The sequence below is a fragment of the Phyllobates terribilis genome, unplaced genomic scaffold, assembly GCF_046119375.1.
Source record: "Phyllobates terribilis strain yellow unplaced genomic scaffold, ASM4611937v1 Scaffold_11__3_contigs__length_659146591, whole genome shotgun sequence".
In the NCBI taxonomy this organism is placed as follows: Eukaryota; Metazoa; Chordata; class Amphibia; order Anura; family Dendrobatidae; genus Phyllobates; species Phyllobates terribilis.
In genome coordinates this window covers 624,276,488-624,304,332 of record NW_027362771.1, presented here as the reverse complement: position 1 = coordinate 624,304,332, position 27,845 = coordinate 624,276,488, and the positions used below count along the sequence as shown (strand labels likewise).

Genomic DNA, 27,845 nt, shown 5'->3' with positions numbered 1-27,845 from the left:
TGACTGAAAGCTCATACACAATGGTTCTGGCTCACCAGAGTCTTTCTGTTCTTGTGTCCTGTGCTGATGACTTTGACTTTGATAGTTTTACACAACATAGGATTTAAAGTAATATAACTTTATTGAATTCTTTTTAAAACTTAATTTCAAGGTTAAGCTGCAGGAAACAGACGGTCATTTACACATGCTCCAAACATCTTTAACTCTTGAGCTAAACCCTGGAATAAACCAACTCAAAAACCATAACGTAAAACAAAAAGTCTCAAAACTCAAAAAGTTTTCTTTCTCTTCATCCTGAGTGCCGAACAAAGCTTTTTTTTTAGACCAGACTTAATTTAGTTAAGATTATAACCCTTAATACTGAAATTAAAGTATATTATACTATCATATTCAAGAATTTACCAAAAATGTTCTGAAAACCTTGGTGTAAGATGTGCACGTCGGTGATGTGAGATTAGGACTGGACGAAAAACATAATATGAGAAAAACAGTTCCAAAAAACAGATGCCCAAATGGGTGATCTTGTATTGAAGGCGAGATAGAATAAAAGTCACCGTGATCATGAGAATCAAAACATATAAAGAGTTACAACTAGTCACAGCCTCCACCACAATCCCCTCCTCCTCCACCACAATCCCCTCCTCCTCCACCACAATCCCCTCCTCCTCCACCACAATCTCCTCCACCTCCCCAGTCTCCTCCTCCACCACAATCTCCATCGTAGCCTCCATGATCTGAAAATCCACCATGGTCATCACTAAAGAAGAGAACTCCTCCTGCAGAGCTCCACCCACTGTCAAAATCTGAGGAGCTGCTGTCAGACGTCTTACTCAGTTGGTATCTCTGTTTAGGAAAGAAAAAATAGAAATAAAACAATATAAAGATATGATTAAAACAAGAATATAAAGTAACCAGGGCCTTACATACTATCTACATCTACTGTCAGTGTCAATATCCTGTACCCCGAGTGTCATTATCCTGTACCCCGAGTGTCATTATCCTGTACCCCGAGTGTCAGCGTCATTATCCTGTACCCCAAGTGTCATTATCCTGTACTCCGAGTGTCAGCGTCATTATCATGTATCCCGAGTGTCAGTGTCATTATCCTGTACCCCGAGTGTCATTATCCTGTACCCTGAGTGTCAGCGTCATTATCCTGTACCCCGAGTGTCAGTGTCATTATCATGTACCCCGAGTGTCAGTGTCATTATCCTGTACCCCGAGTGTCATTATCCTGTACCCTGAGTGTCAGCGTCATTATCCTGTACCCCGAATGTGAGTATGATTATCCTGTACCCCGAGTGTCAGCATCATTATCCTGTAGCCCAGTGTCATTATCCTGTACCCGAGTGTCAGCGTCATTATCCTGTACCCCGAGTGTCAGCATCATTATCCTGTACCCCGAGTGTCATTATCCTGTAGCCCAGTGTTATTATCCTGTACCCGAGTGTCAGCGTCATTATCCTGTACCCCGAGTGTCAGCATCATTATCCTGTACCCCGAGTGTCATTATCCTGTACCCCGAGTGTCAGCGTCATTATTCTGTACCCCGAGTGTCATTATCCTGTACCCCAAGTGTCAGCGTCATTATTCTGTACCCGAGTGTCAGCATCATTATCCTGTAGCCCAGTGTCATTATCCTGTACCCGAGTGTCAGTGTCATTATCCTGTACCCAGAGTGTCAGTGTCATTATCCTGTACCCCGAGTGTCAGCATCATTATCCTGTACCCCAAATGTCATTATCCTGTATGCTGAGTGTCAGTGTCATTATCCTGTACCCCGAGTGTCAGTGTCATTATCCTGTACCCCGAGTGTCATTATCCTGTACCCTGAGTGTCAGTGTCATTATCCTGTACCCCGAGTGTCAGTGTCATTATCCCGTACCCCGAGTGTCAGTGTCATTATCCTGTACCCCGAGTGTCATTATCCTGTACCCCGAGTGTCAGTGTCATTATCCTGTACCCCGAGTGTCAGTGTCATTATCCTGCACCCTGAGTGTCAGTGTCATTATCCTGTACCCCGAGTGTCAGCGTCATTATCCTGTACACCGAGTGTCAGCGTCATTATCCTGTACCCCGAGTGTCAGTGTTCCGGTCCGTGGCACAGGGCGGTTACTAAGTAAAGTCAATTGGAAATAAAGATCTGTGACGCCACCCGTGGTATGGGGCTATAGGTGGCCGCCGCTGCTATTCAGATCCACTGGGGCTGTTGGTTCAGCTCTCCACGGGTAGAGCTAGGCCTCAGGGCAGTTAAAGAGATGAGCTATGATGTTGGTGTTGTAGTGCAAGGCAGGTGACGCAGTAATTAACTGCAGTCTTCAAGTGTTTACTCACAGTTCTTATGGAGTTCCAGGTTACAATGGCCAGATTATAACAGCCCACCGAGTCCTGTGTCCTCCGGGGAAGTGATCCAGCCAACTCTCAGATAACTTGGATGCACTTGAACGGGACGCCTTTCTTATGTACCTCTCCAGGTCGTCTCTCTGCGCTGGCTCTCGCCCTCCTGCCCTGCGCCTCACACAGAGTGTCCAGAGCCAGTGGCCGCGGGCCTTGTTGGGCGACGTCCTTTCTGTTCCCTTTTGTCCTATATGGCCACCTTTTCAGAGAATGTGTGTGGTTTTTGGCTACGACACTTGAAGACACCGCAACATCCGGTTTGCTAGTTGAGTCTTGCAGTCCTCCACTAGTCTGGGGCCGGTCCCCTACTGCGACCTGATCTCTTCACGTAAAGTGTGAACTCGGGCGCACAGGTGGACTCCGCACTTCCTATGCCCCTAGGATCCTTTCTCTCTCTGGAGCACTTCTCACTGCTCCGGTCGTCTCTCCTCACTCTCCTCCTGGGCGCCTCTGACTGGGCCCCCTCACCGTCTGGACCTTACTCCTCACGGTCCTCACTGACTAAACTCACTACTGAACTTCTCAACTCAACTGACTTTCTAGATGTTTCTACCCTGCTTTTATATTCTCCCCTCAGTGCTCCCCTAAACTACTTCCTCCACCCACCTCCTCTACCTAGTTCCACCCTCCAGACAGGGACCAGGTCTGTGCTCTCCCTTAGGAGCTATCTGGACCTTCCCTAATGGAGTGGTGTAGTGTTGGATGTGAGTGGTTGGGTTCCGGGTAGTGCTCCCTCCTTACCTGAGAGTTGGGTACCACACCTCTGGGTGAGAAGCAGTACCTCTGTGGCAACTGTACCCGCAGGGGAGCCACATCATTATCCTGTACTCCACGTGTCAGTGTCATTTTCCTGTATCCCACGTGTCAACATCATTATCCTGTACTCTGAGTGTCAGCGTCATTATCCTGTACCCCGAGTGTCAGTGTCATTATCCTGTACCCCAGTGTCAGTGTCATTATCCTGTACTCCGAGTGTCAGTGTCATTATCCCGTACTCAGAGTGTCAGTGTCATTATCCTGCACCCTGAGTGTCAGAATCATTATCCTGTACCCCAGTGTTGGTGTCATTATCCCGTACTCAGAGTGTCAGTGTCATTATCCTGTACCCCGAGTGTCAACGTCATTATCCTGTACCCCGAGTGTCAGCGTCATTATCCTGTACCCCGAGTGTCAGTGTCATTATCCCGCACCCCGAGTGTCAGCGTCATTATCCTGTACCCCGAGTGTCAGTGTCATTATCCCGTACTCAGAGTGTCAGTGTCGTTATCCTGTACCCCGAGTGTCAGTGTCATTATCCTGTACCCCAGTGTTGGTGTCATTATCCCGTACTCAGAGTGTCAGCGTCATTATCCTGTACACCGAGTGTCAGTGTCATTATCCTGTACCCCGAGTGTCAACGTCATTATCCTGTACCCCGAGTGTCAGTGTCATTATCCTGTACCCCAGTGTTGGTGTCATTATCCTGCACCGTGAGTGTCAGCGTTATTATCCTGTACCCCGAGTGTCAGCGTTATTATCCTGTACACCGAGTGTCAGCGTCATTATCCTGTACCCCAGTGTGAGTGTCATTATCCTGTACCCCACATGTCAACATCATTATCTTGTACCCCCAGACTCACCCAAGCGTGGGCCTGTCGATATCATGTACTATTGATGTTGGTAGAAGCTGTGACAGACAATATCGAAGAGTAAAGAAGAGAGAACAATTGTTCCAATTGTCAGATGACCATTTCCACCAAAGCAGATAGTCAGGAAGGAGTCTCTAGCGTCCATCTTTTATTCCCGTTAGGCAGGAAGTCTTACCTAAGGTGGATGTAAATGTATAGCTCTGATATCTAGGACTCACCATGTAGAGGAATGCAGCCAAAATGATAGTTTTCAGTGTAGCCTCCATGTCCATTGGGAACTGGAAGATGACTTTGGACGACTTCCTTTCTCCCTCCTTGATTATTTTGGCCACAGGGCAAGAGCCATTTACACTGAGTATCTGGAGAAAAGGATATGGACTCTGATTGCTGGTTGCTGAACCAGGATATTCTGGAGCAGTTACCCACATACCTATACAATGGCCATTGTCTTTGCGTTGATGGACCTCAGTGTGTATTATAAAACATGGATAATGCAACCAAGATATGCAAGAGTATCAGAACTACTGACTGAAGAAGACATGTGTCTTTCAGATTTTATATCTCACCTCAATGGTGTTTTGTGAGCCAGATAAAGGCAACTCAGCGGTGAACGCCGGCTCTCCAAGCTGCATCTGGATTGAGACTCGCATTTTCCGGGAAGAATTTAATATTTGGACAAAACCAATCATGTGCGAAGGGAGAACCATGATATTCAGCTACAGAACGAGAAGAAATTCTGGTCAAACGTTTGCATCTTGTTACAGATTTTGTCTACAGATGGTTTTTATGAATTTGCCATTGTGATCAGCCGAAATCTGTGGTCCTGGCTCCTCAAACTCCCGGAGAAGTCAATCTTTATATGGCAACTATTGAGTAGATTTGGGAATATTTTATTTAGAAATTAGACTCCCTTCTCAAGATAGAGCATACAATATTACCCAGATCACCTCTAAGAGTAGGTGAACTAGGTTGGTGTTCTTGAAGCTTACGTGAGTGTCTCCTCCACAGCATCCTTCCCCAGAGTTCGTACATAATGAAACCACATCTCGCTTTTTAGGATCTTGCAAGATCAGATTGAAGGCTGGTCCACAACACTCTGACTCTCGACGTATCGTGAAGAGCGTTTGCTCCGATCTGGTGAAGAAAGCTGAATGATATTCTTAGTAAGTCTTGGAAATGTGAGGAGCAATTTCTCAAGTAATTGGCAGCATACTGAATGGACATTAGATGAGTTTGGTTGTATAGGAGAAGAACAAGAGAACAAGTTTTCTCAAGGATCCTCCACCCCACCACTTGTTTCTCAGCCAACTTTTTAAAAAACCTTTTACCAATATCTTCTTCTACGGCTTTATATTGGCTCAGATTTACAGCGTAATGAGTAACCACCATTGCTGATACGATATATTACAAACTTTGATTTAGTTAGTGAAAGTGAAGTCTACACTGATGAGGGTCAGCCCCCCTAAACAAATGGATATAGATTGTGCTTGGCTTCGCGAAAAATCCAAGTCATGTTGCAAGACTTTTTAAGAATCGAAGATTGACTTATTGCATAGTTACCTCCAGTAAGTCACACTAGTGAGATACTTATATTTTATTCTAGGGAAGAGACCAATTGAGTACTTTTTCCAGTGAAGCATTGCCAATAAGGCTCCATGTCATAGATATAATGGTAAAATGGGACCAATCTATAAAGTCATCTCTTCAGAGGGGAGTGGACATGTCACCTTCATACTGAGGATTGAAGTATGGCTTCAACATAATTGTGAAGGGAAAACATTATGTCCTGGGTGAAGGCCACCAGACAGCCAGGGATATCCAGCAGCATGGAGGAGCTTATAAAGCAACTAATAATCTCCAGCAGCAGCAGTAGCAACAGCAGCAGCAGATGCAGCGGCAGCAGTGGCAACAGCAGCAGCAGATGCAACGACTACAGCACAAGCAGCAGATGGAGCTCCTAGCCGAGGTGATCCGTGGCATGGCATCCGCCCCACCCTCAACTCCAGATGTTGACTCTCACATGAGGAAGATGGTTCGAAGAGCATTACAAAAGATGACCCCGGGTGATGACATCTAGGCGTTCCTGACAGTATTTGAGAGGGTGGCAGAGTGGGAGAAATTGCCTCTGGAGCAGTGGGCGGAGTTTTTGGGACCATATTTAACAGGTGAGCCGCAGAAAGCCTATTATGACTTGGCCTTGCAGGACGCAAAAGAGTACGCCAAATTAAAATAGTAGATCTTGGCACACTTGGGAGTGACTCTGACTGTCAAGGCACAACAGGTGCACCACTGGGCCTATTGCAGTGACAAACATTCCCAGTCCCAAATGTTCGACTTCCTACACCTGGTTCAAAAGTGGTTGCACCCTGAATCTTCGTCGTCAAAGAAAGGTTCATACACTCCCTTCTGAGGTCTGTGCAATCCTGGGTTACCCAGGGAAATCCCCATTGTTCCGAGGACCTGGTGGGGCTGGAGGAAAGGTACCAGGTGGTAGAGAGTTCCTTGGGGAAGCCAGGAGTCGTAGCATCTCCATACTGGGGTTCCGAAAAGGGAGTGGACACCCAAAAGAGGGGAACTAGAGCCACATCTGGGGGGGCATCCTAGAGCCCAGGAGGGGTCTGAGTTGCTGCCCAAGGTCCCGCCCCATAACATAGTATGTTGGAGATGTCATACCTTAGGTCACATAGCCACTTGTTGAGCCATAACCAATGAGCCCATGGACTGCAGCGCAGGATGGCGCTGTTCATACTTTGCATATCCAGCCTGCAGTGCTGTTCATCAACATTTAACCCTGGGGGGTATACATGAACATAGTGTGTAACATGCAGAATGTTAGAGGTAGGCCTCTAAAAAAATTTCCTACGGACATCATAAACACCCTTAAAAAAATTATGTGGGTGTTGCATCACGGCAACCCTGGTGATATGGTGGTGGAGGATGAGGAGAAGGAGAAGGAGGAGAACAACAGAAAATAGGCAAAATCAGGAAGTGATTACCCATGTTTGGATGTGAAGAGGTCCATGGAAATAGACTCCTCCAAAAAAAGCCACTGGATTTGACTCTATGTTCCGCTGCTATCATCCGGTGGTGTTGAGGAGTCTGGCCCAATCCAGCCCTTTTTCATTTTTATAAGAGTCAGCCTGTCAGCATTTTCAGTTGATAGGTGGATGAACCTATCAGTTATAATGCCCCTGGCGGCATTAAAAACCTGCTCTGACAAAACGCTAATGGCAGGTCAATCCAGGACCTCCAAGGCATAGAGAGACAGTTCTTGCCACGTGTCTAGCTTGGATACTCAATAATTATAGGGCACAGAGGAATCAAGGAGTATGTTGGTACGGTCGGCAAGGTACTCCTTCAGCATCTTCTAAAACTTTTCCCTCCCTGTCAGAGTACCTCGTGCATCAGGGCCTAGGTGCTGGGAGGGTCTGAGAAAACTATCCCGCACCTTTGACAGTGTTCCCCTGCCTCTTCTGCATCGTATTTGTGTCTCCCTCACCTGTACTCCTTGGTTGTCCAAGGAACTGTAACCTCTGATGCCAGCATTTTCAGATGGGAATTGTTTAATAATTCCGCAACAAGGGCCTTCTGGTACTGCAACATTTTACTAGACTTCTCCACTGCGGGAAGAAGAGATAAAAAGTTTTCCTTCGTGCGTCTAGTAGTGTGACCAACCAATAAATATTGTCGTCCAAAATGTGTACAACGCGAGGGTCTTGGGAATGGCAGAGGAACATAAAGTCAGCCATGTGAGCCAGACTGGTAACAGCCATCCATGCTGAACAGACGGTATGACAGTTTTGTGGGTAGTACCGTCTGTAGCGCAGGAAAACAGCTCCTATTCCTTCTCCTCCTCCTCTTCCTCCTCCTCATTATCACCCAATCCGTGTTGGGATGAGATGAGGCTGGGCTGTGTGGCATCACCCTGTATGGTTCCTTGCTCCATCTCATCATGCTGCGCTTGCAATGCCTCCTCTTTAATTGTGAGCAGCAAGCATTTCAGAAGACATAGAAGCGGGATGGTGATGCTAATTATGTATGGTGTCATCGCCTCTCACCATCTTGATGGAGTCCTCAAAGTTTTGGAAGATGGCACAGATGTCTGTCCATCCATGACCACTCATCAGTTCTTATGTGCGGAGGCTGACCTGAATAACGATGGGCGTGTTGAAGCTGGTGCTCAACAACTGCCCTCTGCTGCTCACAAATCCTTCCCAACATCTACAACATTGATTTCCAATGCGTGGTGACATCGCACACCAGTCAGTGAGCTGGAAGCTGCAAATGCTGCTGAATCACAGCAAGGGTGACGGAACCTGTAGGTAACTTTTGAAAATAGGCAGACACGCGGTGTACTTTGACAAGCAGCTCAGGCAGATCCAGGTAGGTTTTGAGAAATCATTGAGCCACTAGGTTGAGCACATGGATCAGGCATGGTACATGTGTAAGGTTGCCTAGCTTCAGAGCCGCCACCAGGTTCCGGCCATTGTCAGACACGACCATGCCTGGCTGTAGGTTCAACGGTGACAGCCACAGATCTGCCTGTTTTGTTACAGCTGTCAACAACTCTTCAGAGGTGTACAGATTGTCCCCTAAGCATATGAGCTTAAGCAGGGCCTGTTGCCACTTGGCCAAAGCAGTGCTGCAGTGCTTCCACCTTCCGACTGATGTGGTCATTTCGGAGATGGAGGATGAGGAGGAAGAGTAGGAGGTGCAGGAGCTGCAGAATGTGGGGGCAACCCTGATTGACCCAGGAACCGCAATCCTCGGTGTCGAGAGGATGTGTTCCGTCCCAGGGTCCAACTGAGTCCCATCTTCCACTATATTAACCCAGTGTGCCATCAGGGATATATATTGTCCCTGGCCACAAGCACCTGTCCATGTGTCCATGGTTAGGTGGACCTTCCCAGTAACTGCGTTACTGAGGGCACGGCTAATGTTCTGGGACACGTGCTTGTGCAATGCAGGGATGGCACACCGATAGAAATATTGGTGGCTGGGGACCGAGTACTGAGGGACAGCCACTGCCATCAGGTTGCGGAAAGATTCCATCTCCATGAGCCTTAAAGGCAACATTTCAAGTGCAAGCATTCGAGAAATGTATGAGTTTAGTAGTGTGGCCTGTGGGTCGTTGGTGGCGTATTTGCGCTTGGGTTCCAAGGACTGGGGTAGGGACAGCTGAACGCTGCACTGGAACAAGGATGTGGACGCTGACTGTGATGGTTGCAAGTGTGCAATGACAGGTGCAGGGCAGGAGGCTTCATAGCCTGCGCAATAAATAGAGGATTGGTGTTCATGCACAACAGAGAAACAGGCAGTGGTGTCATCACCTGTAGACACTGTTTCTGGACCCTGGCATTTGGCCCAACTAGTCGGGTGCCTTGCTGTCATGAGCCTGAACATGCTTGTGGTCGTCAGGCTGGTAGTTTTGCTGCCCCTGCTGATGCTGGCATGTCAGAGGGTGCAAATAGCCTTTTTGGTGTTATCTGGACAGTGTTTAAAAAAGAGACAGACTCTGGAAGACCCCACTGCTTGTTCCTGCTTGTTGTGGTGCTATGCCTCCCCCCTGTGTGCTGCTGTCCTCGCTATGCATGTCTCTTTGCCAGGTTGGGTTGGTGACTTCATCGTCCACCACCTCGTCTTCCACGTACGCACCCTGGGCCTCCTCCTTACTTGGTGACAATTGTGTCTCATCATCATCATTCAACTCTTGCAACAGTTTCCCACTGTGGCCTTCGTGTGACCATTGTTGCTCAAATATTTTGGCATCGCTAAATGCGATCTCCTCTTGCCCCGCTTGAAGTGGGCTGGGTGAGAGGCCCGAATCTATAAATGGAAAAGTGAACAGCTCTTTGGAGTGTCTAAGTGTAGAATCAGTTGTCTCCGGGCACTCAGCATGGTGGGAGGAAGGAGGATCAGGGTGACTCACAGTGGTGGTGGCAAACTGACTGGAAGCATTATCTGCTATCCAACCAACAACCTTTTCACACTGCTCTGACTTCAAGAATGGTGTTCCGCGGTCCCCTAGTAATTGGGACAAGAAGATAGTTCAACATGATGTGGACGTTTGTTGTGCTCCCTCAGCAGGCACAGTTTCATCTTGCTCATGGCCTCGGCCTCTGCGTGCACCATCACCACCACGTTCACTTCCCCGTCCCTTGCCACGCGTCTTTTCCATTTTAAATGGAGTGTAATATTTGGCCTGCTCCTCAAAATGTCTGTATTATTACCATAGTAATGTGTGATCACGTGTGACAACCACGGTTTTAGGCAGTGGCCTTGTAGTATAGTATTTAGTGATGAGCGAGCATGCTCCTTACTCGAGATTTAGGAGAATCCTCAGGTGTTTTCTGAGTATCTTTGGCTATGTTTGAAGTTATTCCGTGTGCATGATTTGCGACTGTTTGACAGCTTTAATACATGTGAGGAATGCCTGAGCACGCTGGAGATACATGGCGACCACCCGTGCATGCTCACCAAAAGGGTTAACAGAACATCCTTGCTCATCACTAATAGCATTGGTCAGTGACCAAGTGTGAATAGGTTTAACAAAACACAGCTGGCTGACTTTAAATGGAGGGTAATATTTGGCACGCTCCAAAAAATGTCACAATTATTACCGCAGTAATATGGGATCAAGTGTGGTGATCATGGTTTTAGGAAGTGGCTTTATAGATATGGTATTGGTCAGCAACCAAGTGTGAATAGGTTCCACAAAACACAGCTGGCTGACTTTAAATGGGGTGTAATATTTGGCACACTCCACAAAATGTCTGTATTATTACTGCAGTAATATCTGATCACGTCTGATGATGGACAAGTTTCTCTGCTTCCACAATACAGCAATGTGAATAAAATAAAAAAAAAAATCTGCCTGTATTCTGCAAACAAGCAAATGAAGAAGTAAAATGGTGTACTGTATTGCTTTTTAAGCAAATAATCAGGATTAAGAGAAGAAAAAATAGTCCTTATATATAGGGGTATGGATATCTGTAAAATCAAAAGATACAGTGGTGGCCAAAAGTATTGGCACCCCTGCAATTCTGTCAGATAATACTCAGTTTCTTCCATAAATAATTGCAATCACAAATTCTTTGGTATTATTCTCTTCATTTAATTTGCTTGCAAGGAAAAAAACACAAAAGAGAATGAAGCAAAAATCAAATCATTGATCATTTCACACAAAACTCCAAAAATGGGCCGGGCAAAAGTATTGGCACCCTCAGCCTAATACTTGGTTGCACAACCTTTAGCCAAAATAACTGCGAACAACCGCTTCCGGTAACCATCAATGAGTTTCTTACAATGCTCTGCTGGAATTGTAGACCATTCTTCTTTGGCAAATTGCTCCAGGTCCCTGATATTTGAAGGGTGCCTTCTCCAAACTGCCATTTTGAGATCTCTCCACAGGTGTTCTATGGGATTCAGGTCTGGACTCATTGCTGGCCACCTTAGAAGTCTCCAGTGCTTTCTCTCAAACCATTTTATAGTGCTTTTGGAAGTGTGTTTTGGGTCATTGTCCTGCTGGAAGACCCATGACCTCTGAGGGAGACCCAGCTTTCTCACACTGGGCCCTACATTATGCTGAAAAATTTGTTGGTAGTCTTCAGACTTCATAATGCCATGCACACGGTCAAGCAGTCCAGTGCCAGAGGCAGCAAAGCAACCCCAAAACATCAGGGAACCTCCGCCATGTTTGACTGTAGGGACCGTGTTCTTTTCTTTGAATGCCTCTTTTTTTTTCCTGTACACTCTATGTTGATGGTTTTTCCCAAAAAGCTCTACTTTTGTCTCATCTGACCAGAGAACATTCTTTCAAAACGTTTTAGGCTTTCTCAGGTAAGTTTTGGCAAACTCCAGCCTGGCTTTTTTATGTCTCGGGGTAAGAAGTGGGGTCTTCCTGGGTATCCTACCATACAGTCCCTTTTCATTCAGACGCCGACGGATAGTACGGGTTGACATTGTTGTACCCTCGGACTGCAGGGCAGCTTGAACTTGTTTGGATGTTAGTTGAGGTTCTTTATCCACCATCCGCACAATCTTGTGTTGAAATCTCTCGTCAATTTTTCTTTTCCGTCCACATCTAGGGAGGTTAGCCACAGTGCCATGGGCTTTACACTTCTTGATGACACTGCGCACGGAAGACACAGGAACATTCAGGTCTTTGGAGATGGACTTGTAGCCTTGAGATTGCTCATGCTTCCTCACAATTTGGTTTCTCAAGTCCTCAGACAGTTCTTTGGTCTTCTTTCTTTTCTCCATGCTCAATGTGGTACACACAAGGACACAGGACAGAGGTTGAGTCAACTTTAATCCATGTTAACTGGCTGCAAGTGTGATTTAGTTATTGCCAACACCTGTTAGGTGCCACAGGTAAGTTACAGGTGCTGTTAATTACACCAATTACTGAAGCATCACATGATTGTTCAAACAGTGCCAATACTTTTGTCCACCCCCTTTTTTAGGTTTGCTGTGGAATTATATCCAATTTGGCTTTAGGACAATTCTTTTTGTGTTTTTTCATTGAAGACAAATTAAATGAAGATAATACCAAAGAATTTGTGATTGCAATCATTTTCAGGAAGAAACGGAGTATTATCTGACAGAATTGCAGGGGTGCCAATACTTTTGACCACCACTGTAGAACATGCAATGGACCCTATTGTGATGTATACACTGTACACAAACCCAGCCTGCCTAACTCCTGCTATCACCAGTAATATATGCAGCTGGATTAGTCCTCAGAAGGACTGTTAGTTCAGATGGATATATAGATGTATATATGTTGTGGAATACCTATACTAACTAGAAACAAGCGAATCTCTCCCTATCTCAGCAGCACCTCTCTCTACACTGTGATTCCGGAGTGACTGTGACGAGCATGGTGGCGCCACGTCTGATATAGACCTGATGACACTGTGTGGCCAGCCAATCACTGTAATGCTACAACCAACATGGCTGCGGCATTACAGTGAGTGGCTGGCAATCCCTGCATGTTCATTGGCTCTGCAAAGAGCGCCAAACAAGCAGGGAGGGGACCCAAGCTCCCGCCGAGCAACCCGGAAATACTCGGCGAGCGCCAAGCATCTCGAGCAGTGAGATGCTCGGGAGAGTACCGAGTAGTGGCGAGCATGCTCGCTCAACACTAATAGATAATCATCCCCTTGTACATTACCTCATGTTATACTGTGTATTGCAGACTTTCTGTATCTATGCACTGTACAGTTATATGTTCTGAAAAAACCCTGTTATTACATCTTATAGTTTCACCTTTCCTGTCACAATCTATAACCAATAAAAAGGTTACAACTTTACAGCCTCTTTTCTTAAAGAAGACCTATCACCTCCACACATATTATGGTATATTACAGTAAGGAGACTGCAGACATAAATAAACATGAAATAAAAGACACACTGCACGCATATATACACATGCTATATATACAGTACAGACCAAAAGTTTGGACACACCTTCTCATTTAAAGATTTTTCTGTATTTTCATGACTTTGAAAATTGTACATTTACACTGAAGGTATCAAAACTATGAATTAACACATGTGGAATTATATACTTAATAAAAAAGTGTGAAACAACTGAAAATATGTCTTATATTCTAGGTTCTTCAAAGTAGCCACCTTTTGCTTTGATGACTGCTTTGCACACTCTTGGCATTCTCTTGATGAGTTTCAAGAGGTAGTCACCGGAAATGGTTTTCATTTCACAGGTGTGCCCTGTCAGGTTTAATAAGTGGGATTTCTTGCCTTATAAATGGGGTTGGGACCATCAGTTGTGTTGTGCAGAAGTCTGGTGTATACACAGCTGATAGTCCTACTGAATAGACTGTTAGAATTTGTATTATGGGAAGAAAAAAGCAGCTAAGTAAAGAAAAACGAGTGGCCATCATTACTTTAAAAAATGAAGGTCAGTCAGTCCAAAAAATTGGGCAAACTTTTAATGTGTCCCCAAGTGCAGTTGCAAAAACCATCAAGCGCTACAAAGAAACTGGCTCACATGAGGACCGCCCCAGGAAAGGAAGACCAAGAGTCACCTCTGCTTCTGAGGATAAGTTTATTTGAGTCACCAGCCTCAGAAATCGCAGGTTAACAGCAGCTCAGATTAGAGACCAGGTCAATGCCACACAGAGTTCTAGCAGCAGACACATCTCTTCAACAACTGTTAAGACGAGACTTTGTGCAGCAGGCCTTCATGGTAAAATAGCTGCTAGGAAACCACTGCTAAGGACAGGCAACAAGCAGAAGAGACTTGTTTGGGCTAAAGAACCCAAGGAATGGACATTAGACCAGTGGAAATCTGTGCTTTGGTCTGATGAGTCCAAATTTGAGATCTTTGGTTCCAACCACCGTGTCTTTGTGCTACTCAGAAAAGGTGAACGGATGGACTCTACATGCCTGGTTCCCACCGTGAAGCATGGAGGAGGAGGTGTCATGGTGTGGGGGTGCTTTGCTGGTGACACTGTTGGGGATTTATTCAAAATTTAAGGCATACTGAACCAGCATGGCTACCACAGCATCTTGCAGCGGATGCTATTCCATCCGGTTTGCGTTTAGTTGGACCATCATTTATTTTTCAACAGGACAATGACCCCAAACACACCTCCAGGCTGTGTAAGGGCTATTTGACCAAGGAGGAGAGTGATGGGGTGCTACGCCAGATGACCTGGCCTCCCCAGTCACCAGACCTGAACCCAATCGAGATGGTTTGGGGTGAGCTGGACCGCAGAGTGAAGGCAAAAGGGCCAACAAGTGCTAAGCATCTCTGGGAACTCCTTCAAGATTGTTGGAAGACCATTTCCGGTGACTACCTCTTGAAGCTCATCAAGAGAATGCCAAGAGCGTGCAAAGCAGTCATCAAAGCAAAAGGTGGCTACTGTGAAGAACCTAGAATATAAGACATATTTTCAGTAGTTTCACACTTTTTTGTTAAGTATATAATTCCACATGTGTTAATTCATAGTTTTGATGCCTTCAGTGCGAATGGACAATTTTCATAGTCATGAAAATACAGAAAAATCTTTAACTGAGAAGGTGTGTCCAAACTTTTGGTCTGTACTGTATGTATATATATATATATATATATATATATATATATATATATATATATATACACTGCATATACTGTATGTTTACATGCAGTTCTCAGATGCACCATACACTCCTGCATGCACTTTTCACATATATGCAGCAGACATGTCACCTGTATACACACAATTACACGTACACTGGCCATATGAAATAAATAACACCCCTCTTTTCTGGCACATGTCTTCTTTCAGCGTTTAGTTGCTGTTGCTGGTAACATTTCTCCTCTCAGCTTGTGATGTCAGTGGTGGAGGGGCACAATCACTACTCAGGAGGCTTCAGTGCTGGATAGTGTGAGTAAGGGAAATGGGAGGTGAAGGAGGACACACAAGAGCAGCGCCCAGCTCACTGCCTGGTGAGTTATGGAGCCCATACCCAGAGCTGCACGCTGGACCGAACACATCCAGCTCAGTCACAGTGTCTGGGCTCAGACCTGCAGACCGCCGTTCACTTTCCTTGATGCACTGCATCATGGGAGAGTGACATCAGCACAGCACAGAAGTTGGGGAATTCCCCGGCCTGGAGGTGACTTCAGCTGAAGTCCGCTCAGTTGAGTTGAGGCTCGTGCCAAGAGAGGGAGTTTTTCTCCCACTTGGAATATGCCTTGTTTATAATGTTTTGGTCAAATTCTAAATGTTATTACATCTCCATTTAATTTGAATAATAAAAAATGTACTGATAGGTGCGCTTTAAGAAGACAGGGGGTTTAGCTACATGTCTCACTGAGGACAGTATATATCCCTACTGTGTATTATCAGAGCCAATTATGAGCCAATTGTTATTCTGAAAGCTGCTAAAATCTGGACTGTCAGTTCCCTGAGGAATCAGATTACAGCTGCCTATTGAAGTCTATGGAGAGTGGGAGTAGCAGAGCCAGAGAGAGAGGCAAAGACACAGGGCTGCTGCTTTCTAGTAAGTGTTTTATCTCACCACACAGATGAGTACTGATGAATATTGTTCTTCATGTTGCTGCCGCTTCTAGTCATATGCTACACTGCATACAGGAGAGCAGGAATCCCTTATGCCTGTGTGTGCTGTGTAGGGGAGACACCATTGAAACCAGTGTCTAACCCACTAGCTCAGAGACATCAAGTCATCCAGAAACAGCTTTATTCCTCGTATACACACACATGACAACTTATATTGAGGTGTACTTTAACCTCTATGCTAAGCAGAGGATTGGTAGTGATTCACTTTAAAGAGGTTATCTGGGACTTTGGGGATATTTTTTGTTACGGGCCTCAGAACTTACCAGCAGGTTCCTGTCTATTCTGCCCTGCAACGATCTTTTCTGGCTCAGGCGGCCATTCTCCTGCTTCCTGTGACTTCACATCAACAGATCGGCCCTTCTCTTACTGGCCGTTCTGTTGAGAGAGCATCACTGCCATTGTCATGCACTAGTTGACCGCTATCTCCCTGCAGTTAATCAGTGACGTCCCGTCGACAGAGCAGACCAGGTCAGAAGAAGCTGCTCTGTCAACATGACGTCAACAGAAGCGGGAGAATGCCACCTGAGCCAGAACAGATCGGTGCAGGGCAGAACAGATCGGTGCAGGGCAGAACAGACATGAAGTTAGCAACTACCTGCCAGTAAGTTCTGTGGCCCATAGCAAAAAAGGAGAAAAAAAAAAAAAAAGGATAACCCCTTTAAGGGGTAGTGATAATAGCCTTATGATTGCACCTTCTCACCTTTTTTATGCAGGGTGACCTCTTCTACCTAGAAGTAAAGAAACAGATTAATTATTGACCACACACTGTATGGGGAAAAATAATCCAAACCCCGACATAACTGATCACATGATGTTCTTGGGCATATTCCGCTGTTATATTGTATACGAGGTCATTTACCAACAGGCCTCAATGATTTGGAAGATCTCTTACCTCTACAAGACAATTGAGTCCTGGTGGCACCACCGCCCGAGGGTTAGACAGCTGGAGGGATTGTGCGTTCTGCCATTGAGGTTGGGTCTGGACAGGTGCAGAATGATTCTTCCAGGGTTGTCCTGTATGAAAAAATCACATAAAGAAATGTCCATCAGTTCATAAACAGAAGATAGATATGGAGTTGTGGACTTTACACATTATCTAGAGAGGCCCGAGAGCAAAAACTTTAATGCTGGAGCTGATAGAGTTAAAGGAAGGCCCGAGGCATTATGTCTCTACCTCCGACCATCTCTTGTAGAAGAGAGACTGTTGGCATCACCACACTCAATTCATGGATTTTTGTAAGAGGTGGTTGGTAATTGGGGAATGAGTTGGTAGGGGCCGGGCCGGGCCGACAACAAAAGACAATACCTGCCCAATTGTCTGCTTCATCACAATTTTACAATGGCAAATACCAAGGAGCAGTAAACTATAATCAGCCTCTCCCCAGCCCACACTGGCTGATAACAGATAACAATAGATTGGATTTCTCTGCCCTGAAGTTAACCCTCGTCTGTCCAGCCTGAAACTGCTGATGCCGAGAAGCAAAAGACTGCCTTCTCCAGACCTGAACTGGCTGACAGCAGAGAACAATGCATTGTCCTATGGTCAGATTCTCATGAGTCTAAAATGGCTGAAACCAGGAAGCAATAGAGAAGCAAGTATATTATATGATTATTACCAAATTCTGCAACCTTAAAGATTACAACACTTGTCTGTGCTTAATCCCGGAAATGTTGTGTTATGACAGGTAATTATAACACCTCACTTGTATTGTGTAATACGTCACGCGCGTCTGAGAATAGAAAATGGCACAACAGTCATATATATATATACAGCAATAATCCAGTAATAAGGAAACTGCGCGGCTGTCCTTTATACAGATCAGCCAGGGGCAAGTCACCGGCTAGAAAGACCATAACCATAAAATATGACAATGGTTCTCGAAAATATGTCCTCCATCCAAGAGACGAGACACAGGGATAAACCTCCACCCCTACAGGTCAGACAGTAATGGTATAGCCCATAAATACGTCATCGATGTATCTGATCAGACAACCCACTGAAGACAATGTCCACATCCAGGACTAATTATTCTATTAAGGGCAATGTCCACTTACTGCACAATGGAAATAATAGTTGGAGATACCTCCTCTATTGGCATAGGCGAAAAACACCATGTCCGGTCTTAGCACTGGCTCAAGTAGCTGTTTGCAGATAAGATAGGAAGTCACTGATTATAGCTGTGTACAGGGGTCAGACCATATAAACACAGGAGATCTGAGCTGCTGTCTTAATTCATGCTGGATGACATTATATAAGATGTAATTAAGATGAATTCCGAGGTACTATGGAGAAACAGGGCGAGAAGCAGCAGGTTAGATAGCTCTTCAACAGAATAGAAGAAAGAAGGCTGGCACTCGCCTATCTCTAAGAACTAGAAGTCCCAAATCACTCACATGCTTCTGGACCTGCTGCCATCTTAATGGTAATACTCAGTGTCCACATACTATGCCAAAGATCAGAACGACATGGCACTGTCATTCCAAAGGTGTTGCATTACACAAAACCGCCAAACACTATTTAAAATGTTCTTGTGACATTGAAGTAATCAAAGAAGTTTTCTACAAGTGTTGGTGAGCACCAGGGCTTTCTGAACATTGGTATTGACAGAGAAAAATTCTGTCACAGCCTTCTCTTCACTGTACCTGTTGCTGGCTCTGTGTGTAAGTGGTGAAAAATACAGATCAGCTCTGTGCAGACAGCTATTTCTCCTCCTTTAGACTAAACCTTTATATGCAGCTGTGTCCTATTCTTGCAGATTCACCTTTTATATGTAGCCATGTCCTATTATTACATATTCACCCTTTATATGCAGCTATGACCTAGTCTTGCCAATTCACTCCTTAAATGGAGCTATGTCCTCAACCTACAAATTCATCCTTTTATGCAGGTATGTTCTATTCTTATAAATTGACCCTTTATATGCAGCTATGTCCTATTCTTATAAAGCCCACCGTTATATGCAGCTACTCTATGTCAAATTCTTACAGATTCACTCTTTATATGCATCTATGACCTATTCTTACAGATCCACCCTTTATATGCAGCTACTGTATCTCATATTCTTGCAGGTTGTAGCGCCGGCGTCCCTGCCCTCTGCTAGGCAGGGACGCTGTTCCCCTCAACTCTCTGCTCCGAGCCCGGCGTCCTCCTCCCACTCTGCTGGCAGCGCGCGCTCCTTCCCGGCCACGGTGCTTAGGGCGCGCGCGCGCTCCCCCCCTTTTAAAGGGGCCGCGCGCGCCGTAAAATGGCCGGAGGACTTCACCATATATAAGGCACCTCCTCCAAAATGGAGGTGCCCGAGCAATGTTGTTGCACTGTTCACTACTCTGCTTCAGCCCTCAGGTCCCGTTGCCAGTTACCTGCCAGTTACCTGCCAGTTTGCTGTCTGACTCCTGTCTGATTATCCGCTTACCTGCTTGCTAGCCTGAGGTCCGACGGTCTGCCTTCCGACACCTGTCAGTCTGTCTATGGACCAGCTTGCCCGCTCACCTGGGAGCGCACTTCTGCTACCTGCCTGCTAGCCTACCTGGAGGCTCCGCCGTCACGTGCTGTGACCACCTGCCATTCCAGAGACTCCTGCAAGCTCACCTGGGAGCGCTCACCTGCTACCTGTCTGTTAGCCTACCTGGAGGCTCCACCGTCACGTGCTGTGACCACCTGCCATTCCAGAGACTCCTGCCCGCTCACCTGGGAGTGCTCACCTGCTACCTGTCTGTTGGCCTACCTGGAGGCTCCGCCGTCACGTGCTGTGACCACCTGCCATATCAGAGACTCTTGCCCGCTCACCTGGGAGCGCTCATCTGCTACCTGCCTGTTAGTCTACCTGGAGGCTCCGCCGTCACGTGCTGTGACCACCTGCCATATCAGAGACTCTTGCCCGCTCACCTGGGAGCGCTCATCTGCTACCTGCCTGTTAGTCTACCTGGAGGCTCCGCTGTCACATGCTGTGACCACCTGCTTATCTAGAGACTCTCGCCTGCTCACCTGGAAGCACACATCTACCATCTGCCTGCTAGCCTACCTGGAGGCTCAGCCGTCACAGGTCGTACCTACCTTCCACCCAGAGACTGCCCCGGTCACTTGCCGTGACCTCCTGCCCGTTTACCCAGAGACTGTCCCGGTCACTTGCCGTGACCTCCTGCCCGTTTACCCAGAGACTGTCCCGGTCACCTGCTGTGACTGCCTGCCCGTCTTCCCTGGTCGCCACCCGCTTCCTTACAAGGACCGCCCCCTTGTATAGTAGCTCAGAGGTTCTGCCTCCCAGACCCGTTACAGTTTGCTCGGGCCATGGAACTCGGTGGCACCCAAGCTCCCTCGCTCTCGGACCTTTGTCATGAACTGTCCCGTCAGAGGTCCCAACAGGAGTCCATCCTGGGTCACCTGCGGAATGTCAATTCTCGCCTGGACACTCTGACTGCTCCACCAGCAACCACCGCCAGTGTCAAGACTCGCAACCCGGCAGCTCCGCTGCCCACCAATACCATGGTATCCTGCTCCGGACCCCTTCTTTCTGCACCTCCTCGCTTCGGAGGCGACTCCGCTCAGGCTCGGGGCTTCATAAACCAGTGCACCCTGCACTTTGAACTCCTGTCCCACCAGTTTAACTCCGACCGGGCCAAAATAGCCTTCATCATGTCCCATCTCACCGGGGAGGCTCTGGCCTGGCTAAATCCTCTATGGGAGAGAGGAGACCCCCTGGTGTCCGACTTGCCTGCCTTTCTCACGGCTTTCCGGAAAGTCTTCGACGAACCCGGACGGAAGACCTCATCCGCATCGTCTCTGCTACGCCTCCGTCAGGGAAGTCTCACCGTGGGCCAATATGCCATACGGTTCCGTACCCTTGCCTCGGAGCTGGCCTGGGATAATGACGCTTTGGTATCTGTCTTCTGGGAGGGTCTGTCCGGCCGTATTAAAGATGAACTCGCCGGTCGGGACATTCCTACCACTCTCGATGACTTAATAACTCTTGCCACCCGGATTGACCTACGGTTCCAGGAGCGTGCCAAAGAGGTCACCCGTGAGAGGAGGTTTCCACGTCTAGCTCCTACCTTCCAGAAACCCGTCACTCCCTCCGTTTCTCCCCAGGTACACTCTCCTGAGCCTATGCAGGTCGACCAGACCAAGATGGTCAAAACCCGTCAGGACTTACGCCGTGCCGAGGGGAGCTGCTTCTACTGTGGCAGTAAGGAGCACCGGATCCGTACCTGCCCGGAGAGGTCGGGAAACGCCTGTGTCTAGGTTCGCTCAGAGAGGTCGACCTAGACAAGAATAAATCCTCTCCATCTCTGCTGCTGTCAGTCTCAATTATCTGCGGGGAGAATCGTTATTTCGAACTAGCCCAACTTGACTCTGGAGCAGCCGGGAATCTTATTTCACAGTCCCTGGTAGAAAAATACCGCATTCCCACCAAACCTCTGGCTGTACCCTTATCTGTCGCTGCTGTGGATGGGGGCCTCTTACCACGTCCCATCCAACTCATCACCGAATCCATAACTCTGCAGGTGGGAATGCTGCATTCTGAGAGCATCTCTTTTCATGTTCTGCCTGGACTCTCTCACGCCCTCTTACTAGGTCTACCTTGGCTCCAGAAACATGCACCCGTGCTTGACTGGCAGACCGGAGAGGTCCTTCGCTGGGGACAGGACTGCCATAAGACTTGTTTGGTTCCTGTTCATCCCGTCCGTCCTTCTCCTACCCCAACTAATCTACCTGGACTTCCGATTCCCTATTGGTCATTTGCTGATGTCTTTAATAAAAAGGAGGCAGAGACATTACCCCCTCATAGACCATACGACTGTCCTATCGACCTGTTACCCGGTACTACGCCTCCCCATGGGCGTATTTACCCATTGTCCGCTGCTGAGACCCGGTCGATGTCCGAATATATTGAGGAGAATCTGGCCAGGGGATTCATCCGGAAATCTACCTCCCCGGCGGGAGCAGGCTTCTTTTTCGTTAAAAAGAAGGACGGCTCTCTCCGTCCCTGTATAGACTATAGAGGCCTTAACCAGATCACGGTGAAGAATAAGTACCCCCTTCCGCTCATTCCGGAATTATTTGATCGTCTGAGGGGGGCTAGAATCTTCACCAAACTGGACCTCCGTGGGGCGTACAACCTGGTCTGTATCCGTCAGGGGGATGAATGGAAGACTGCATTCAACACCCGGGACGGCCACTATGAATACCTGGTAATGCCTTTTGGTCTCTGTAACGCTCCTGCCGTCTTTCAAGAGTTGGTCAATGACATCTTCCGGGACCTTCTCTACTCCTGCGTAGTGGTGTACCTGGGCGACAACTTGTTCTTCTCTCCGGATCTCCAGACTCACCGGAGGGATGTTCGTCAGGTCCTGCTCAGGCAGAATCACCTCTTCGCTAAATATGAGAAGTGCCTCTTTGAGCAGACCTCGCTTCCGTTTTTGGGCTACATTATTTCTCAGACCGGCCTACGAATGGATCCAGAGAAACTGTCTGCCATCGAGAAATGACCTCGACCGGAGGGGTTGAAGGCTATTCAGCGGTTCCTGGGCTTCGCCAACTACTACCGCCTCTTCATACCGCACTTCTCTTCCCGGACTGCCCCAATTTCCGCGCTCACCCGTAAGGGTACTAATCCCAAAGAGTGGCCGCCCGAAGCAGAGGAGGCCTTTCTTTCCTTAAAACAGGCCTTCTCTTTCGCCCCGGTGCTGCATCGCCCGGACGGCAACAAGCAGTTCTTCCTGGAAGTTGACGCCTCCTCCTCTGGAGCCGGAGCGGTACTTACTCAAAAATCATCTTCCGGGAGGATGGTAACTTGCGGCTTCTTCTCCAAACTCTTCTCCTCTTCTGAGCGCAATTATTCCATAGGAGACCAAGAGTTATTGGCCATCAAGCTGGCATTGGAGGAGTGACGTTACCTACTCGAGGGGGCTCTTCATCCGGTAATAATTTACACTGACCACAAGAACTTGGCTTACCTCCAGCATGCCCAGAGACTTAACCCACGCCAAGCCCGGTGGTCCTTGTTTTTTGCTCGCTTTGATTTTGTTCTACATTTTCGCCCGGCTGACAAAAACATCAAAGCGGACGCCTTGTCCCGATCCTTTCTGGTGTCTGATCTCGAGGAAGAACCTAAACATATCATCGATCCCGCCAGAGTAATGCAGGTGGCTCCCGTGAGTCTAAATCGTCTCCCTCCCGGTAAGACGTTCGTATCGGTACCTGATCGGGAGAAGATCCTACACTGGGGTCATTCGTCTAAACTAGCTGGCCACGCCGGTCAGAAAAAGACCCTCCAGCTTATTACCCGGCACTACTGGTGGCCTACCCTGCACAAGGACGTAATAGACTTTGTTTCTGCCTGTGTGTCCTGTGCCCGCAACAAAGTTCCGAGACACCTGCCAGCCGGTCGCCTCCTTCCGCTCCCTGTACCCGCTGCCCCCTGGCAGCATATAGCTATGGACTTCATAACTGATCTCCCCGTCTCTGCCGGTTGTACGGTTATTTGGGTGGTCGCTGACCGCTTTTCCAAGATGGCTCACTTCATTCCCCTGCCAGGCCTCCCGTCTGCACCCGAGCTGGCTAAAGACTTTATCCGCCACATCTTCCGTCTTCATGGCCTGCCCCTCCACATCGTGTCGGACCGTGGGGTACAGTTCACCTCACATTTCTGGAGAGCCACTTGTAAATTGCTAGACGTCACCTCCGCTTACCACACACAGTCCAATGGTCAAGTGGAGCGGATCAATCAGATCCTGACCAGTTACCTCCGGCACTTCGTTAATGCCCACCATTCTGACTGGGTGGATCTCTTGCCATGGGCCGAATTTTCTTACAACAATCACGAGAGCGAATCTTCCTCCAAATCCCCGTTTTTTGTAGTCTTCGGTCAGCATCCTCGGATCCCATTTCCCGTCTCCACCTCGGTGGACAATCCGGCTGCGGAATCTCTTGTTAACAAATTTTCCTCCATGTGGGAGGTGTACCCGGTCCACACTCCTTCTGTCGTCCGAGCGTATGAAAAGACATGCTGACAAAAAACGTCAGGATCCTCCTCAATTCCGTCCAGGGGATAAGGTCTGGCTCTCGTCCAAGTATGTCCGGCTCAAGATTCCTTCCTATAAGTTAGGGCCTCGGTTCATCGGTCCTCTGGAGGTCATCAGTCAGATCAACCCGGTGGCCTATAAATTGAAACTCCCGGCCAACTTGCGGATTCCTAACTCCTTCCATGTATCTCTCCTCAAACCTGTGGTACTTAACTCTTTTTCCAAGTCTACAGGTACGCCTCCTGCTCCGGTTTCCGCTGAAAACGAGTTTGAGGTAGAGAACATTCTGGCCACCAAAAGGGTAAGAGGGAAGACCTTTTTTCTAGTAGATTGGAAGGGGTTTGGTCCTGAAGAGAGAACGTGGGAGCCCCGGGAGAACATCCATGCCCCTCTCATCCTTGCTAAATTTCTGTCTGGCCTAAAAAAGGGGGGCCTAAAGGGGGGGTACTGTAGCGCCGGCGTCCCTGCCCTCTGCTAGGCAGGGACGCTGTTCCCCTCACCTCTCTGCTCCGAGCCCGGCGTCCTCCTCCCGCTCTGCTGGCAGCGTGCGCTCCTTCCCGGCCACGGTGCTTAGGGCGCGCGCGCGCTCCCCCCCTTTTAAAGGGGCCGTGCGCCGTCCTAAGGAGTCCCCGGCCAATGGCCGGAGGACTTCACCATATATAAGGCACCTCCTCCAAAATGGAGGTGCCCGAGCAATGTTGTTGCACTGTTCACTACTCTGCTTCAGCCCTCAGGTCCCGTTGCCAGTTACCTGCCAGTTACCTGCCAGTTTGCTGTCTGACTCCTGCCTGATTATCTGCTTACCTGCTTGCTAGCCTGAGGTCCGACGGTCTGCCTTCGGACACCTGTCAGTCTGTCTATGGACCAGCTTGCCCGCTCACCTGGGAGCGCACTTCTGCTACCTGCCTGCTAGCCTACCTGGAGGCTCCGCCGTCACGTGCTGTGACCACCTGCCATTCCAGAGACTCCTGCCCGCTCACCTGGGAGCGCTCACCTGCTACCTGTCTGTTAGCTTACCTGGAGGCTCCGCCGTCACGTGCTGTGACCACCTGCCATTCCAGAGACTCCTGCCCGCTCACCTGGGAGCGCTCACCTGCTACCTGTCTGTTGGCCTACCTGGAGGCTCCGCCGTCACGTGCTGTGACCACCTGCCATATCAGAGACTCTTGCCCGCTCACCTGGGAGCGCTCATCTGCTACCTGCCTGTTAGTCTACCTGGAGGCTCCGCCGTCACGTGCTGTGACCACCTGCCATATCAGAGACTCTTGCCCGCTCACCTGGGAGCGCTCATCTGCTACCTGCCTGTTAGTCTACCTGGAGGCTCCGCCGTCACATGCTGTGACCACCTGATTATCCAGAGACTCTCGCCTGCTCACCTGGGAGCACACATCTACCATCTGCCTGCTAGCCTACCTGGAGGCTCAGCCGTCACAGGTCGTACCTACCTTCCACCCAGAGACTGCCCCGTTCACTTGCCGTGACCTCCTGCCCGTTTACCCAGAGACTGCCCCGGTCACTTGCCGTGACCTCCTGCCCATTTACCCAGAGACTGTCCCGGTCACTTGCCGTGACCTCCTGCCCGTTTACCCAGAGACTGTCCCGGTCACCTGCTGTGACTGCCTGCCCGTCTTCCCTGGTCGCCACCCGCTTCCTTACAAGGACCACCCCCTTGTATAATAGCTCAGAGGTTCCGCCTCCCAGACCCGTTACACAGGTTCACCCATTATATTCAACTAAGACCTATTCTTATAGATTCACAATTTACATGCAGTTTTGTCCTATTCTTACAGATTCACCCTACTTATGCAACTATGTCCTATTCTTAAAAATTATCCCTTTATATGCAGCTTTGTCCTATTCTTTTAGATTCACCCTTTAGACGCAGCTATGCCCTATTTTTTCAGATTCACCCTTTATATGGAGCTATGACCAATTCTTTCAGATTCACCCTTTATATGCAGCCATGTCCTATTCTCTCAGATTCACCTTTTTAAGCAGCTATGTCCTATTATTTCAAATCCATCCTTTAATGCAGCTATGCCCTATTTGTAAAGTCACCCTTTATATGCAGCTATGTGCTATTATTGCAAATTAACTCTTTATATGCAGCTATGTCCTATTCTTTCAGATTCACCCTTTTATTCACCTATGTCCTATTCTTAAAGATTCACCCTTTATATGCAGCTTTGTCCTATTCTTACATTCACCCTTTATATGCCGCTATGTCCTATTCTTATAGATTCTCCCTTTATATGCAGTTTTGCCCAATTCTTACAGATTCACCCTTTATATGCACCTTCGTCCTATTATTGCAGAGTAACCCTTTTTATTAACAGTTCTTATATGTTCTGCAGAATGTAGAGACGTCTTATTACATCAATTATATATGCCTATATGCTGTATGAAGTAAAGTTCAGGTTCCTGGTGGTGGGAGATTTGGGGGAATGTCACCTGGGTTGTGTTTCGCTGATTCACTGCCCAAATTCATCTCTCCAGCTAAATCCTGATGATCTGGGCCAAGGCTCCATTTACCGTTCATATGCTGTGAATCAGATTCCCCCCACAGCTGCTATTTCCCGGAGAAGACGATCTCACCAGATCTTGTGCTCAGTTTAGTAAAGTGGCAGTAAAATTTACATCCTTGTAAAGCCGGAGGAAATCATCTGATTTCCTGACGACATACACAGTATCTGAAAAACACTTATAACGTCACTATTTGTATTTTTTTGTGTTTTTTTAGCAGAACTCTCTTTAAAGAGTAACCAATGTTATATTATGGTTTTTTCATTAATTGATAGTACACTTGAAAATAAAAAAAAAATGTTTTTATTAGAGAAATCTGTTCTCCTCCTTGACTGTATTCTCAAATTCTCTGGTAAAAATGTGTCTTCAGTGAATACAGATCTCCCCATTTCTTAGATAGGACATGACAGTTAGTGCTCATAAAGCTCTATGGAGAAGTGTAACTGCTGTTTCAGGAGAACTCACAGTGCAATGTCTGTGCTCCTTCCTCCATAGAATTTTAAAAGCACCAACTGTCCATTCCTATCGCAGTGATGGTGAAAATCTGTCTTCAATGACTGCACATTTTACACTGAGTAAAAGATCAGTCCATGAAGAGAAAGAAGCAGATTTTTCTGATAAGATATATTACAAAGTTAAAATGACGGCTACTGTCTAAGGGACACACGGCAGATCCCGTGTGATGGAGAAGACAGGGTTAATATTATTAGTAATAAGGCGTGGTACATATTGTTATGAGGTTCATGCTGCTAATTTCAGCTGAACCGTTACTGGAAATGATCCTCATTAGGTAAGTAGCAAGTGACCCGGGATGTGAAGGGTGCAGCTACTTACCTGCTGGTTGTGGATCCATATGAAGATGCTGCTTCCGGATCTGTGTCTAGCTGAGAAGTTATGGAGCTCGGAGCTCATGCTGCATTATGTCTGCCTCTTACTCCTCCCTGAGCTGATTTTTCACTCTGATTATTTCCTGCTCAGGGAGGACTTCTGAGGACTGTGTAACCAGGATGTGTCTCCTGCCAGGACTCTGGCTATACATGCTGCCTGCCTGGGGAGGGGGCAATTATACAGAATATAGGAGACCTTAGCCCGAGAGGGAGCCAGGGATAATGTATGGTGCTAAAATCATCCCCAGGGAATGAGCGCCCGGAGGGTCTGTGTGTGCCCTGTTTCCAAGAGGTATCAG

At 47.6% G+C, this 27,845-nt stretch overlaps 2 protein-coding genes across 2 annotated transcripts in view; both read right to left on the bottom strand.

Moving 5' to 3' along the window:
* The window catches only part of LOC141167149 (uncharacterized), a 1,037,600-nt gene that overhangs the window by 377,013 nt on the left and 632,742 nt on the right, over nucleotides 1–27,845 (bottom strand). The gene's annotated exons all lie outside the window — the stretch shown is intronic.
* Nucleotides 167–27,845, bottom strand: LOC141167150 (phospholipid scramblase 3-like). Its single transcript, XM_073654538.1, has 7 exons — nucleotides 27,494–27,845; nucleotides 17,007–17,128; nucleotides 16,815–16,842; nucleotides 5,015–5,172; nucleotides 4,592–4,741; nucleotides 4,244–4,384; nucleotides 167–843 (listed from the first exon to the last, which is right to left on the bottom strand). Exons 1-7 carry the CDS (start codon nucleotides 27,510–27,512, stop codon nucleotides 592–594), a joined length of 870 nt encoding a protein of 289 aa, XP_073510639.1. The 5' UTR covers nucleotides 27,513–27,845; the 3' UTR covers nucleotides 167–591.